The following is a 16,383-nucleotide window of genomic DNA, read 5'->3' on the forward strand; positions in this document are numbered from 1 at the left end:
ACAGCCCCTGCTGAAGTTGAACGTTACCCCCGCAAAGAGTTTAGATTAGAAACCGAGTTGTCAATCAAATCCAGCTGCAGTTTGTATCTCCTGCTGATGATCCTGCATATCTCTCACATTCTGTCTGGCTACGATTTGCTACATTTTTGGTGACTACCTTAAAAAAATAAAAAGCTGGTCAAACAAAATTAGTTTTTGATTGAGCTTAACTAGTAAAGACGCAAAGGAAGCTTATTTTAAAATGAAGCCTTTCTGCAATAGTTGGTTTAGGCTTGGTAATAGAGCCCTTCAAGGTCAAACAGCATGGGAAGAGCTGTAGTACTGCTTCCAACTTCCTGGGAAAAGACATACCATGTACAAAGTAGTGTTTGATTTGTACGTAACATAAACTGTTTAATCATGTTCTGAAGGACTCCTTGCGTTTTTGAAGGATGTATGTACTCTTCAATGGAGGGCCGTGGAGGAGGGGGATTTTACTAAGTTCTTGAGCCCCTCCGATCAGTGCCAGATGTTTGGACTCTATCTTTAAGTGTTAAATAATGAAGCTGAGCCACCTTTTTATGAACTACTTACTTAGAGTTTCTGAGTTGTGCAGGATTTTTTAATTTTCCTGAAAGCTTTTATTTAGTTGAGCTTTTCCTGACGAAACCTGCACTTATAAAAACATTTTCAAAGAAATTACCACTGTATGTATAACCTTCTAATCTCAGATCAAAATCTCTCCAATTCAATCCGTTCCCATTTAAATTTCAGCAGCTCTCATGTAATACCCATCAAGTACTTGGTCTACTTGCAAAAACATAGTTGGTCTTTTGAACATTTTATTGCACTGGAAAAGAGAACAGCTGGAACCATAAGTTCTACATGTATTTAGATATGATCACCTACACGAGGAAGTTTATTGGCTCATGATGATGGTGTATATGGACTGTGTCACTCATCTTAAAAACATTTTAGTAGCTGGGGTTGAAAATGTCATTAATTCAAGATGTAGGATCTACTTTCTTTTTGGTTAGAAGGGTGAAGTTGTAGCAAATATTTATTTACATCTGAGTCCTATAGCTCAGACCAATAGAAAATGTGCAGGACATTTTGAAGGGGGAGGGTAAACAGCCAGTTGTCGTGGTGCATATAGGTACCAACGATATAGGTAAAATTGCGGGATGAGGTCCTACAAGATGAATTTAGGGAGTTAGGAGCTAAATTAAAAAGTAGGACCTCAAAAGTAGTAATCTCAGGATTGCTACCAGTGCCACGTGCGAGTCAGAGTAGGAATCGCAGGATAGCTCAGATGAATACGTGGCTTGAGGAGTGGTGCAGAAGGGAGGGATTCAAATTTCTGGGACATTGGAACCGGTTCTGGGGGAGGTGGGACCAGTACAAACCGGACGGTCTGCACCTGGGCAGGACTGGAACCAATGTCCTGGGGGAGTTTTTGCTAGTGCTGTTGGGGAGGCGTTAAACTAATATGGCAGGGGGATGGGAACCTATGCAGGGAGACAGAGGACAGTAGAAAGGGGGCAAAAGCAAAAGATAGAAAGAAGAAAAGTAAAAGTGGAGGGCAGAGAAACCCAAGGCAAAAAGCAAAAAGGGCCACATTACAGCAAAATCCTAAAGGGGCAAAGGGTGTTAAAAAGACAAGCCTGAAGGCTCTGTGCCTCAATGCAAGGAGTATTCAGAATAAGGTGGACGAATTAACTGCGCAGATAGCAGTTACCGGATATGATGTAATTGGAGACATGGCTCCAGGGTGACCAAGGCTGGGAATTCAACATCCAGGGGTATTCAACATTTAGGAAGGATAGACAGAAAGGAAAAGGAGGTGGGGTGGTGTTGCTGGTTAAAGAGGAAATTAATGCAATAGTAAGGAAGGACATTAGCTTGGCTGATGTGGAATCTGTATGGGTGGAACTACGGAATACCAAAGGGCAGAAAACGCTAGTAAGAGTTGTGTCCAGACCACCAAACAGTAGTAATGAGGATGGGGACAGCATCAAACAAGAAATTAGGGATGCGTGCAATAAAGGTACAGCAGTTATCTTGGGCAACTTTAATCTACATATTGATTGGGCTTACCAAACTGGTAGCAATGCGGTGGAGGAGGGTTTCCTGGAGTGTATCACGGATGGTTTTCTAGACCAATATGTCGAGGAATCAACTGGAGGGCTGGCCATCCTAGACTGGGTGATGTGTAATGAGAAAGGACCAATTAACAATCTTGTTGTGCGAGGCCCCTTGGGGAAGAGTGACCATAATATGGTAGAATCCTTTATTAAGATGGAGAGTGACACAGTTAATTCAGAGACTAGGGTCCTGAACTTGGGGAAAGGTAACTTCGATGGTATGAGACGTGAATTGGCTAGAATAGACTGGTGAGTGATACTTAAAGTGTTGACGGTGGACAGGCAATAGCAAACATTTAAAGATCACATGGATGAACTTCAACAATTGTACATCCCTGTCTGGAGTAAAAATAAAACGGGGAAGGTGGCTCAACCGTGGCTAACAAGGGAAATTAAAGATAGTGTTAAATCCAAGGAAGAGGCATATAAATTGGCCAGAAAAAGCAGAAAACCTGAGGTCTGGGAGAATTTTGTAATACAGCAGAGGAGGGCAAAGGGGGAGGGGGAAAATAGAGTATGAGAGGAAGCTTGCTGGGAACATAAAAACTGACTGCAAAAGCTTCTGTAGATATGTGAAGAGAAAAAGATTAGTGAAAACAAATGTAGGTCCCTTGCAGTCAGATTCAGGTGAATTTATAATGGGGAACAAAGAAATGGCGGACCAGTTAAACAAATACTTTGGTTCTGTTTTCACGAAGGAAGACACAAATAACCTTCCAGAAATACTCCGGGGACCAAGGGTCTAGTGAGAAGGAGGAACTGAAGGATATCCTTATTAGTCAGGAAATTGTGTTAGGAAAATTGATGGGATTGAAGGCCGATAAATCATTGGGGCCTGATAGTCTGCATCCCAGACTACTTAAGGAAGTGGCCATAGAAATAGTGGATGCATTGGTGATCATGTTCCAACGGTCTATTGACTCTGGATCAGTTCCTATGGACTGGAGGGTTGCTAATGTAACACCACTGTTTAAAAAAGGAGGGACAGAGAAAATGGGGAATTATAGACCGGTTAGCCTGACATCAGTAGTGGGGAAAATGTTGGAATCAATTATTAAAGATGAAATAACAGCGCATTTGGAAAGCAGTGACAGGAATGGTCCAAGTCAGCATGGATTTATGAAAGGGAAATCATGCTTGACGAATCTTCTGGAATTTTTTGAGGATGTAACTAGTAGAGTGGACAAGGGAGAACCAATGGATGTGGTGTATTTGGACTTTCAAAAGGCTTTTGACAAGGTCTCACATAAGAGATTGGTGTGCAAAATCAAAGCACATGGTATTGGGGGTAATGTACTGATGTGGATAGAGAACTGGTTGGCAGACAGGAAACAGAGAGTTAGGATAAACGGGTCCTTTTCAGAATGGCAGGCAGTGACTAGTGGAGTGCCGCAGGCTTCAGTGCTGGTACCTCAGCTATTTACAATATACATCAATGATTTAGATGAAGGAATTGAGTGTAATATCTCCAAGTTTGCAGATGACACTAAACTGGTTGGCGGTGTGAGCTGTGAGGAGGACGCTAAAAGGCTGCAGGGTGACTTGGACAGGTTAGGTGAGTGGGCAAATGCATGGCAGAGGCAGTATAATGTGATAAATGTGAGGTTATCCACTTTGGGGGCAGAAACACGAGGGCAGAATATTATCTGAATGACGGCAGAATAGGAACAGGGGAGGTGCAACGAGACCTGGGTGTCATGGTTCATCAATCATTGAAAGTTGGCATGCAGGTACAGCGGGTAGTGAAGAAGGCAAATGGTATGTTGGCCTTCATAGCTAGGCGATTTGAGTATAGGAGCAGGGAGGTCTTACTACAGTTGTACAGGGCCATGGTGAGGCCCCACCTGGAATATTGTGTTCAGTTTTGGTCTCCTAATCTGAGGAAGGATGTTCTTGCTATTGAGGGAGTGCAGCGAAGGTTCACCAGACTGATTCCTGGGATGGCGGGACTGACATATGAGGAGAGACTAGATCAACTGGGCCTTTATACACTGGAGTTTAGAAGGATGAGAGGGGATCTCATAGAAACTTATAAGATTCTGACGGGACTGGACAGGAAGAATGTTCCCAATGATGGGGAAGTCCAGAACCAGGGGACACAGTCTTAGGATAAGGGGTAGGCCATTTAGGACTGAGATGAGGAGAAACTTCTTCACTCTTAGAGAGTTGTTAACCTGTGGAATTCCCTACCGCAGAGAGTACTTGATGCCGGTTCATTGAATATATTCAAGAGGGAGTTAGATATGGCCCTCACGGCTAAAGGAATCAAGGTGTATGGAGAGAAAGCAGGAAAGGGGTACTGAGGGAATGATCAGCCATGATCTTATTGAATAGTGGTGCAGGCTCGAAGAGCTGAATGGCCTACTCTTGCACATATTTTCTATGTTTCTATATTCCCTTCCAAATACATCAACCAAAAGCAAATAGTGCAAGATGGACTCTTGCCTAATTGTCTCTTTTTAATTGATCCATAAACAACAACAACTGTATTTATATAGCACCTTTAACGTTGTGAAATGTCCCAAGGCGCTTCACAGGTGTATTATAAGATAAAAATTTGACACTGAGCCGCATAAGTAGAATAGGTTTTAAGGTGCGTCTTGAAGGAGGAAAGAGAGGTAGAGAGGTGGAGAGATTTAGGCAGGGAGTTCCAGAGCTTAGGACCCAGGCAAAAGAAGGCACGGCCGCCAATGGTTGAACGATTATAATCAGGAATGCTAAGGAGGGCAGAATTAGAGGAGCGCAGACATCTCAGGGGATTTGTGGGGCTGGAGGAGATTACGGAGTTAGGGAGGGGCCAGGCCATGGAAGTATTTGAAAATGAGAATTTTGAAATCTTGCTGTTGCTTAACCAGAAGCCAATGTAGGTCAGCGAGCACAGGGGTAATGGGTGAGCGGGACTTGGTGCAAGTTAAGACACGGGCAGCTGAGTTTTGGATCACCTCTAGTTTATGTAGGGTAGAATATGGGAGGCCAGCCAGGAGTGCGTTGGAGTAGTCAAGTTGAGAGGTAACAAAGGCATAAAGAGGACATTGGGTTGTCCCAGTGAAACTAATTTGCTCGTGCCTCTTTGTTTTAATGAGGCACAACTAATAAAAGAATTGATACATAAAGTCCAATTTATGCCCACCAGTCCCAGAAAGCCTTGAGCAGTGGGACCGCATGCTCCCTCCCATGGCCACCTGAGCACCTAGTTTCAAGATAATCCATTATTTGTTAATTATGCTGCTTGAAATAGCTTCATTGCTGCAAAAAGCACGGCTCAATTTGGGGAGGTAGGGTGGCAATGGTTTTCATGATCTCTGTCGAACTTGGAGTGAACCCATGTTTTAAACTGAGATAAAGAAAATGTTTTGATTTTTCTTTTAAACATAAACATGAAAGGAGATCTGGCAGCATCGAAGGCAAAAATGTTTCAGGTGAAACCTGTCGCCAGATCAGACAACCAACAGAATGTCTGTCAATTTGATGCCTCAGAGAAGTGTTGAATCATGGGGCCCAAATTTCCCCAGAAGTTGCTCCGTTTTTTTTTTTTGGAGCAACTTGATTTTTCTGGAGTAACTTTTTAGTTGCAATTCTGGCCATTTAATTCGCGCCAGTGTAAGTGAGATGGTTAGGTTTTTTTTTAGTTTAGTTTTTTTTCCAAGAGGGGGCGTTATCAGCCATTTACGCCTGTTTTGGCCACTTGAGCAAGGTTAGCCAGCTAAAAGTTACTCCAAACTAACTTAGGCCAGCGTAAGTGGGCACTCTTGTACGTTCAGAAAAACCTGACTTAAGAAATCAGCGCAGGCAGCCAGAGATAGCGGGGGGGGGGGGGGAAGGGGACCTTGCAAAGCACTAAACATCTTCACAACAACATTAAAGAAGCATAAATACATTTAAAGCACCAAGCACTAAACAAAGCAGTACATTTGCATCAAGCACTAAACAAAGCACAAAAAGTAATAAGCAATTAATTAACAACTAAAAAATAGAAGGAACCCTGTGCCTAAAGCACCAAGACCAAAGTAATAAGCAATCAATCAATCAGTAAATAACAAATAAAAAATAGAAGTCCTACCTTAGGGAACGCAGGGGGCCGCCGATGAGGGAGCCCATTTGTCCAGGGCTAGGGACGGCGTGCTTTGGCCCCTCCCACACAGCCTGCAGCGCGGGTTTGCCGAAACGGTCTGCCAGGAGCTACTGCACATGCGTGCAGACTCTAGCGCGCATGGGCAAAGGTCCCGGCACTGTTTTCAACGCCGGGACCTGGCTCCGCCCCCAACCCACTGGGCCATGCTGCACCACCACTGAGGAGAGGCTGGACAGCGGCCGAATCCGGAGGAAGATTTTCGGCGCGTTTGGAGACAGATAAAAGTGGCGCACCTCGGGTGAGGGCGCCAGAAAAAGGGGTTGGGGAAATTTGAACCCTTAGAGGGGAACTTTGACTTTTAATTCTGTGGTCTAGTGGAACATCGGTCCAAGTGCGAGAACTTAGGTCAGAGTCCAACAGAAACTCAGAAAACTGGTGTGAAAGGACATTTTCAGCCATTTCCGTTGTTTCTCGAGGATCACTGTGGGAGCCCATTGGCTGGTCCGCAGTTTCCAGGCCATTTATTTTGGGTGTAGGGAGGGTGTGGAACACATCTGTGTGTGTCCTAGAATGGTACGTTCCAATGATAAGTATCTTCTTTCAACAATTCGAAATGCAAGGGCTGTTCCATAGAGTCCAAGAATGACTCATTTTACATAGTCTGATTCAGTGTACATTTGACCTGATGATGTTTGTTAAGGGGACCCCCATAAAGCATGATGTCGGGTTGCATGGCGGCAGTCACTCACCAACGCACGCTCCTCCAGCCTGCTCAATTATGGTCTGATCTCCCTCCAAATGTGTCGGTATTGGGGTGGTGGAGGCTTGCCACGACCATCCTGGGTGAGGTCTTTGTACCTGCGCTCCACCTCCATTACTAGCTCCTACAATTGCTCCTCATTAAACCAGGGAGCTCTGGGCCGGGTTTTGCCAGTCTTCATTGCTGGTTTCTGGTCACTCACCGTCAATGATGAAACGAATGGCTGCTCAACCGTTTGTGTGTCTCAATTTCTCCGACTGCCCCCTCTGCAACTCAGACTGACCCCTCTGCTACTTCCAACTCTCTCCTCTCCAACCTCTAACTCTGTCCCCTTCAACCTCCAACTCTGTCCTCTCAAATGCCAACTCTCTTCTCTCCCCCTCCCCTCTCACACTCACAGGTGGAATAAAGTGGTGTGCCTTTATGCGCATGCGCAGTACAGCAATCAGCCTCAAACAGCCCCAAAATGACGACACGTCGGAAGCCAAAAACTGCAACAAAAGAAATTGCGAAGTCTTGTGCATGCGCATCGGAGGCCCTCTGAAGATCCCCGAGTGGAGAGGCCTCTAACTGCCGCACACTGATGATGCCAGCCGCTCAGTCCTGCTCACTCCCGCTCCTGCCCAGTGAGTGCCGCTGCCTGCCGCTGAAGTTGACGCTCACACAACTGAGCCGAAAGTGGCTCCCGAGGGCTGCTGCGAACTCTGCAGCCACTTTAGTGACAAACACTGGGCCACCAGGGAGGTTTTCGGCCGGGCCAGCGGCCTGGCACCGAAGAGGGTGTGCCAGGCTCCGCTCCATCCCACACTCAGGGCCCAGCTGCTGAATTTTGCTGACTGAAGAGCAAACTGTTTCCGGGCGCAAATTTTACTGCCCCACTGCCATTACCGCCCCGAAATGAGCAGATCTGAAAATCCAGCCCTGTAACTTTGCCATGTTTAGTAGCTGAATGGACATATTCTGTCTCTTTCGATATTGAGAATTCAGCTGTTTATAAAATGAAAGGAATCTTCATTCTAATTGGCAGGATAAGTAGCAATACATGGCCGTCCCAAATCTCTGGGATATCAATGGGACGCATATCGGCACTGGAGGATTTATTGTGGAATTTGCCAGAGACGTGGTCTAGCTAAATAGGGAAGACCTAACGAGAATGTGTACTTTAATTACCACTGTTTGATCTTCTGTATTTTACTAATGAAATAACAGAGGAGTTTGAAATGTCTCAAACAGATTCTAGGCCGATTTTTAAGCCTAACCCATCTTAGAAGGTATTCTATAGGCATAATTGAGAGTCTTGCAGCTGATACAATTGATATTTAACATTTAGAAAATCAAGAAAAAACATCTTTGTACTAGATTTTAAACTTAATGGTCCTATTGTTAATAATATGCAATCCCGAGGATCCATGTAAATCATCCAGATTCACAGTGGAAAACCAATGTACCTAATTCTCCCCATGTCAAGCACACATCCATGAATTAAAAACGTTGAACAGTCCCACAGTAGGTAGCTCATTGCTAGCTTTACAACACCATTGATAAAGATTCAGTTTAAGGTCCATGCCACATTGAGTAGCTCTACCCTGTATGATCTTTAACCTGGTATTGAATTTGAGAACTCGGGCAGGTTGTGGATCATCTTTCATTAATAGTATTAGTGGTGTTTCTGACAAAAAATAGCAAGACGGCAGATGGAGGTGTTGGTAGCATTCGTTAAATTTCATGGCGAGAGAGAATAAAGTGGATTCCTTTTTCAGAATACAAAAGCTATTCCACATTCCATATATCCATACATCACAATGCAATGCCCAGAATCAATATGACATTTTTCTCTATTTTAACCTGTATCATACAATGATATTATCATTCTGACAGACAAACTGGATAAATACACTTTTCTTCAAAAGGTTTGTTTAGTCCATGTAATGGATTACATTGTAGACCTTATACAAAAAATAAAACGTCCAAGGGGGTAAAATTGGGTAGTGCCCCGTTTGGAGTGCTAACTTTTAAAAGTTTGAAACATAGAAACATAGAAAATAGGTGCAGGAGTAGTCCATTCGGCCTTCGAGCCTGCACCACCATTCAATAAGATCATGGCTGATCATTCCCTCAGCACCCCTTTCCTGCTTTCTCTCCATACCCCTTGATCCCTTTAGCCATAAAGGCCATATCTAACTCCCTCTTGAATATATCTAATGAACTAGCCTCAACAACACTCTGCGGTTAACAATTCTGTGAGTGAATAAGTTTCTTCTCATCTCGGTCCTAAATGGCTTACCCCTTATCCTTAGACTGTGACCCCTGGTTCTGGACTTCCCCAACATCGGGAACATTCTTCCTGCATCTAACCTGTCCAAACCCGTCAGAATTTTATATATTTCTATGAGATCCCCTTTCATTCTTCTAAACTCCAGTGAATACAGGCCCAGTCGATCCAGTCTCTCCTCATATCAGTCCTGCCATCCCAGGAATCAGTCTGGTGAACCTTCGCTGCACTCCCTCAATAGCAAGCACGTCCTTCCTCAGATTAGGAGACCAAAACTGAACACAATATTCCAGGTGAGGCGTCACCAAGGCCCTGTACAACTGTAGTAAGACCTCCCTGCTCCTATACTCAAATCCCCTTGCTATGAAGGCCAACATGCCATTTGCCTTCTTCACCGCCTGCTGTACCTGCATGCCAACTTTCAATGACTGATGTACCATGACACCCAGGTCTCGTTGCACCTCCCCTTTTCCTAATCTGCTGCCATTCAGATAATATTCTGCCTTCATGTTTTTGCCACCAAAGTGGATAACCTCACATTTATCCACATTATACTGCATCTGCCATGCATTTGCCCACTCACCTAACCTGTCCAAGTCACCCTGCAGCCTCTTAGCGTCCTCCTCACAGCTCACACTGCCACCCAGCTTAGTGTTATTTGCAAACTTGGAGATATTACACTCAATTCCTTCATCTAAATCATTGATGTATATTGTAAATAGTTGGGGTACCAGCACTGAGCCCTGCAGCACCCCACTAGTCACTGCCTGTCATTCTGAAAAGGACCCATTTATCCCAAAGCTCTGCTTCCTGTCTGCCAACCAGTTCTCATTCCACGTCAATACATTACCCCCAATACCATGTGCTTTAATTTTGCACACCAATCTCATGTGTGGGAGCTTGTCAAAAGCTTTTAAAAAGTCCAAATACACCACATCCACTGGTTTTCCCTTGTCCACTCTATTAGTTACATCCTCAAAAAATTCTAGAAGAGTTGTCAAGCACTATTTCCCTTTCTTAAATCCATGCTGACTTGGATCGATCCTGTCACTGCTTTCCAAATGCGCTGCTAATACATCTTTAATAATTGATTCCAACATTTTCCCGACTACTGATGTCAGGCTAACCGGTCTATAATTCTCCGTTTTCTCTCTCCCTCCTTTTTTAAACAGTGGTGTTACATTAGCTACCCTCCAGTCCATAGGAACGACTGGTTCTAATCACTTCAAACTTAAAAAAATATCGCGTTTGCTCTCCAAAAAGAAAGTGGAGCATTAAATCAAGCACTCCACTTCCCTCCAGGAGCGCGATCGGCAGCAGGAGGTGCAGTGAGTGGAGCAGTGGTGCACACTGGGCCGTGCAGCACTGCCGCATTGAAAGGCTCCTTCCCTCCCTGAAAGGGCAGTGCCATCGCTGCAGGCTCTGCAAAATAAAAACAACTTACCTGGACCACGCCGGCAGCCACGATCCCGCCCGATCAGCCTGGGACGCAAGCAGAGTGCCGGGCTGATTGATCGCGAGCAGGCACCCGCGAAAAAAACGCAAGACGGAAGATAGTTTTTTTTTTACTTACCTCACCCACCTCGCCTTTAAGCATTACCCCGGAGCAGCCGGCCGTTGCACGCCTCCTGCAGCTGTCGGTGTTTTCGCCCGGCGATGCTGCAGGGGGCTGAAGGCAATTTTGGGTCTGGGGCATTACCGTGGTGATGCGCACGGCGATGATGTCACATGAAGGAAATCGAGGCGCAAAACCATAGCGCTGCCACAAAATGGCAGGAGTTGCTGATCGCGCTGCACCCGGTCGCAGAAGCAATAGCCCCTTGGTAGTGCCTCCCGGGGACGTTAACAGGAGGCGCAAATGAACCCAATTTTCCCTCTAAGAGTAGTGAGCTACTGTAGCTGTAAAGGGCAATTTGGTGGGAAAGGTCATACTTTACTTATTGTATTTATTTTGAGAAAACCAAAATATTCAGCGGTTTCCCTGCCCCATTTTGCTTGTATATTATTGCTTGCCTTTGTTTTTATGTTTTTCTTTCACCCTCAACCATTTGAAAGGGCAAGTAAGCCTGGGAAACTGCCTCGCCAAGGGGCAAATTGTGGCCATGAATCCGGGGCTTAGCAAACTGTGTTGAATCGAACTAGGGCAAGTGATCTGGGACACATCCAATGAATGTTCAGGCATGGTGCTGCCCAAGTACCGCAATTCTGCACAAAAAGTGCCGGAGAAAATGAACATGCTGGTTTTTGACCAACAACAAACCACTCGTCTTAAAGACAGCATATGAGCATAAAAAGCTCTTGAACAAAAAGAGCCATTCAGGCCATCAAGTGAATTATTTTCACAGACTGTACAAATTGCCCCATGGTGATCTCTACCAAACTTCCTCAATCTCTTGAGAGCAGCCAAACACAGGACTTCAATCCAGCCCCTCGGCACATACCAACTCAACCCCAAGCGACGATATTCCATGAGTGACACCATTGTGCTTTTGAACATCCACTTATCCTTACAGCCTTCATCAAATTCTCAGACAGTTATTTATCTAGAGCTATTCTTAAAAGAAAAAGGCAGTGTGCTTGTTAAGATGAGGAATATTAGTGCTCATTTCAAGCACCTATCAGTGAAATTCCCTCTCATTTCCCCCAATGATATGCTTTGGCCCCTACCTCAGCACAGCACCCTGTACTGCGTCAGTGTGAGATTTCCTTATCCATCACCAGCTACCCTTGCGATTATTCTGAATAAGATTGCTAATAATTAACAACAGCTTGCATTTTTATAGAGCCTTTAACCTAGTAAAAACGTCCCAGCGTGCATCACGGGAGCAAAATTTCAGACAAAATTTGACAGCAAGCCACATATTGGGACAGGTGAACAAAAGCTTGGTCAAAGAGGTAGATTTTAAGATGATACTACAAGGTGTCAAATTCAGGCTGATATTGTACCGTGGTCCCTGCTCACTTGGACAATAGTGCCCGGCATAATTTCAGTTGGCCAACTCCAGTCAACAGAGAAACCAGGCTGTCATCCCACCAGTCTGTGTTAGATTCAAACTTGAGTCCCAGATCTGAGAGGACGATATTGTTAGCGACTGTGTCATTTAGTTCCCTTTAAAAAGAAGTTTGTTTATATACTATTATTCTGGGAATTTATTTTACACAGCCACTCTTCTGTGGGGATAAAGTCTCCCTATAGGCTAATTAATGAATCAATCGCATTATTAATTTTATGCCTAGTTTTGCAATTACAGTGTAAGTTAAATATCTTATTTTTATATCGATATTACCCAAACCTTTGAAAAGGCTAACAAAAAACTCGATGGTGTCGCCTTTCAACTTGAGTTCTGTGAATCTTTCTTCATAACTTACAACATAAAGCCCCAAATAATTGTGTTCTAGTTCTCTGAAAACTCTCCAGCTCCTCCCTGTAATTTTGAAGGTAGATTGCCAAAAATGCCCACAAAATTTGGAAAGTAGCAACACTTATGAGCGACACTGCATTAAAATCTGTTTTGACTTGCAGTAAAATGTACATTGCAATATTAATGTGCTGCAGCACTGAAGCTGTATCTTAGGTGTCGACCGTGGCTCAGTGCAGCACTGCTGCCTCCGAGTCAGAAGTGTTCAAGACCCACTCCAGAGATTTGAGTACAAAACATTGGCTGGTACAATACTGAGGGAGTGCTGCACTGTTGGAGCTGCCATTTTTGGAGAAGACTTGAAATCAAGGCCCTGTCTGCCCTCTCAGGTGAACGTAAAAGAGCCAATGGTTCTATTTCGAAGAAGAGCTGAGGAGCAACATTTATATCTCAATCAACGTCACTAAATCAGATGATCTGGTCATTATCACAGAGCTGTTTGTGGGAGCTTGCTGTGCGCAAATTGGCTGCCGCGTTTCATACATTACAACAGTGACTACACTTCAAAAGTACTTATACAAAAGGCAAAATACTGCGAATACTGGAAATCTGAAATATAAACAAAAAAATGCTGGAAATACTCAGCAGGTCAGGCAGCATCTGTGGAGAGAAAAACAGAGTTAACGTCTCAGGTCAATGACCATTCGTTACAACTGTTCTGATGAAAGGTCATCGACCTGAAACGTTAACTCTGTTTCTCTCTCCACAGATGCTGCCTGACCCGCTGAGTATTTCCAGCATTTTTTTGTTTATATTTCAAAATTATTTCAGGTGCTGAGGTTGTGAAAGATGCTATAAAATTGCAAGACTTTCTTTCTTTATCATATGTTTGAATATTTCAATGAAGGAGGTACTTAAATCTTAATGAGATGTTATAAGTAAATGCTTGGATACAAAGATATAAAGCAGAATCCTAAGTTTAAAAACTGTCTATCACAAGCGCCATTGTACATCAGTCGTGCCTAGTAAAATCACACAGTCATTTTGAATATAAGCAGTTTGATGAGAATGCCTTAAAATGGGGACATCCAAGTAATTTATTCCGTTTTGCAGCAGCTGTTGATAGGAAAGAGCACCCCCAAGTAAAATATCTGGAGTATGGTCTGACTGGCCTCAACAGCTGCTCTATATTTTGTGGTTAGGTTTCTCATGGAACGCAAGTCTGATGTAGAAGTAATTGCTCTGTCAATTTTTTTTTTAAAGTTCTGTCTCACTCTTAATCGACAATTCATACATGATTTGCCCTGTATGTGAAGTCTCAGATCACTTTGGTATATCAAACGAACACAGCCACGTAAGGCAGCCCATTATGTATTGCTAACCTTGCCTGCGACTTTTGCCTCAAGAGGCATTAATGAGCATTCGAGCAAATGTATATATTAGACCAATATATAAATGGTTCACTTTAACATTGTTATCCAATGCGCTCTTTTACCTTTACCTTTTTTTTTCCTCTGGCTCTTTTTTGGTGTTAGTGCTCAGTGACCTGTGGAGCGGGGTTTCAGCAAAGGGAAGTCTTCTGCAGGCTGAAGGGCGTAGGTCGAATAATTGAAGAGACGTGCGATCCATTCTCTCGCCCAGCCAGCACACAGCAGTGTCGGCTGCCTGACTGTCTGCGCTATGAATGGCTTGCAAATGAATGGCAAGACGTAAGTATGGACTGATAAGATGAAAAAGTTAACGTCAGAAATGACAGAGGGGCTTCTTTTATGGGGCTTCCTCTGGAGTAGGGACTTCAAATAAATGTTTGCATGTTCCGGCATAAGTAGTGCCTACAGTTATTTGACCAGGTGCCAAACCAGATATGCATGGGAGCTCGAAAGGAAGCCACAAACTGTGTCTCCAAAAATCCAGACAGTATTGTTTAAATGTTCCTTTTTTTTGCACCAGAACTTTTAACCCTGTACTGTGGCTGTTTTGCTCATTCTTAAGGAGTCTGCCCAGTCACATGCTCCTAGATTGTCTCTGTATTTTTATACGTTATATTTCTGCTCTTCTCTTTCTGCGCTGGGCAGCATTTTAGTCATACCCTGTATCAACATTTGTGTAATTTTAAACATCCAGAATGTTTATAAAGGATTTTATTCTGGGCATTAACTCTTTGGGTGAAGAAATACTTTTTAGCATCAATCCATTTACTAGTTTCTACCAATGTCCTCATTACAAATTTTGGTCTGCCTTAGATACCTTCTTTTGTTTAGTTATGTTGGCCGTCCAGTAAGTGGTCTGATGGTCTTACTTTGATACACTACTATATCTACTTGTATTATAGCAGAATTTAGAGATAAGACAGTAGCATAAGCTTAAGCAACACCTCGATTTCAAAATTTGCATCCGTATTTTCAAATCCTTCCATGGCCTCACCCCTCCCTATCTCTATAATCCCCTCCAGCCTCACAACCCCCAAGATGTCTGCGCTCCTCTAATTCTGCCCTCTTGAGCATCCCTGATTGTAATCACTCCACCATTGGTAGCCGTGCCTTCTGTTGCCTAGACCCCAAGTTCTGGAATTCCTTGCCTACACCTCTCCGCCTCTCTATCTCTCTTCCCTCCTTCAAGACGCTCCTTAAAACCGACCTCTTTGACCAAGCCTGTGCTAATTTGTACGCATACAGCTCGGTATCAAATTTTTATCTCATAATACTCCTGTGAAGCGCCTTGGGATGTTTCACTACATTAAAGGCACTATATAAATAAAAGTTGTTGTTGTGAGTTGGCCTGGATATTCATGTCTTTCACACTAATCTCCCTGAAGGCAAATGCTTGGTAAGGTGAAGCTTAATATGAATCATTAAGCTGCTTTATTTCACAGTAGGTGAACATACAGAGCAACAGTTAAGTTCAGATTCACTGAGTTCAATCAGCACAACTTATCTTCATACAATGATACAACATAGAACCTCACGTCAGTGGGCTGTATCAGTGAATTTAATGTCTTCTGTGTGTTCCTCCAACATTTACAACTTTCTGAGCTGCCCCAAAATCTTTCTCAGTTGTCAGCTTTAAAGCCTCACTGTCCTTGTAGCCTGCCTGTCACCCTCTCACTCCGCACAGGCGGATAGGGATGAAAGGATTTTCCAACTCAATTGGGGAAGTTTTAATTCCCCCCCGCCATTACCATGGCGAGAGAGGAACGGGTGGGTTAGGTTAACATTTTAAACATCTGAAAACCGATTCCAACCCGCCTGGAACTTTCAGTTTTAACAGAGGCGGGTTGAGGGGGTCGGGTGACTAACCTGTTCTCGAGAGGCAGGTCAATTATTTAAATATGCTAATTAGGCTGCCGCCTTACATTTTAACAGACTTTTACATTTAACGGTTGCGGGACGGGTTTCCCAGGAAGCTCGGCAGCTGAAGGGAGACAAGAATGACCGGATTGAGCAGGAAGAGGCCTATCCAGCACTGCTTGTGGGCCAGGAGGAGCAGGCGCGCTCCCCCCCCCCCCCCCACCCCCGGGCACCCCAAACAAACTTGCATCTCTCCTTGTGAACAGCCACCCACCCCCACAGTCCACTGCCACCTCTGCCTTCAATGCCCCACAAGTCCACAGTCTCCCGACCCGTAAATTCTTCAATTTCCGTCCCCCACCCACCCCCATCACCCCTTGGCCCATGATCTTGTTAATTCCCTCTCCCCGATTTCGCACCCCCCACCCCCCCATCGCCACTCCCACCTGACCAGCGATCTCTTCAACCCCCTGCGATCGATCTCTCCCTCCCTCCTCTCTCTACCCCAGT

At 44.3% G+C, this 16,383-nt stretch overlaps 1 protein-coding gene across 3 annotated transcripts in view; it reads left to right on the forward strand.

The window, feature by feature from the left end:
• LOC139280864 (A disintegrin and metalloproteinase with thrombospondin motifs 20) overlaps positions 1–16,383 on the forward strand; it is a 551,188-nt gene that overhangs the window by 465,992 nt on the left and 68,813 nt on the right. For all 3 annotated transcript variants that reach the window (XM_070900621.1, XM_070900622.1, XM_070900623.1), the window contains one exon: positions 14,122–14,295. In XM_070900621.1, coding sequence (XP_070756722.1) covers positions 14,122–14,295 — 174 coding nt within the window. The remainder of the gene's footprint in view (positions 1–14,121; positions 14,296–16,383) is intronic.

Source organism: Pristiophorus japonicus, chromosome 15 (genome assembly GCF_044704955.1).
Source record: "Pristiophorus japonicus isolate sPriJap1 chromosome 15, sPriJap1.hap1, whole genome shotgun sequence".
Taxonomy (NCBI): Eukaryota; Metazoa; Chordata; class Chondrichthyes; family Pristiophoridae; genus Pristiophorus; species Pristiophorus japonicus.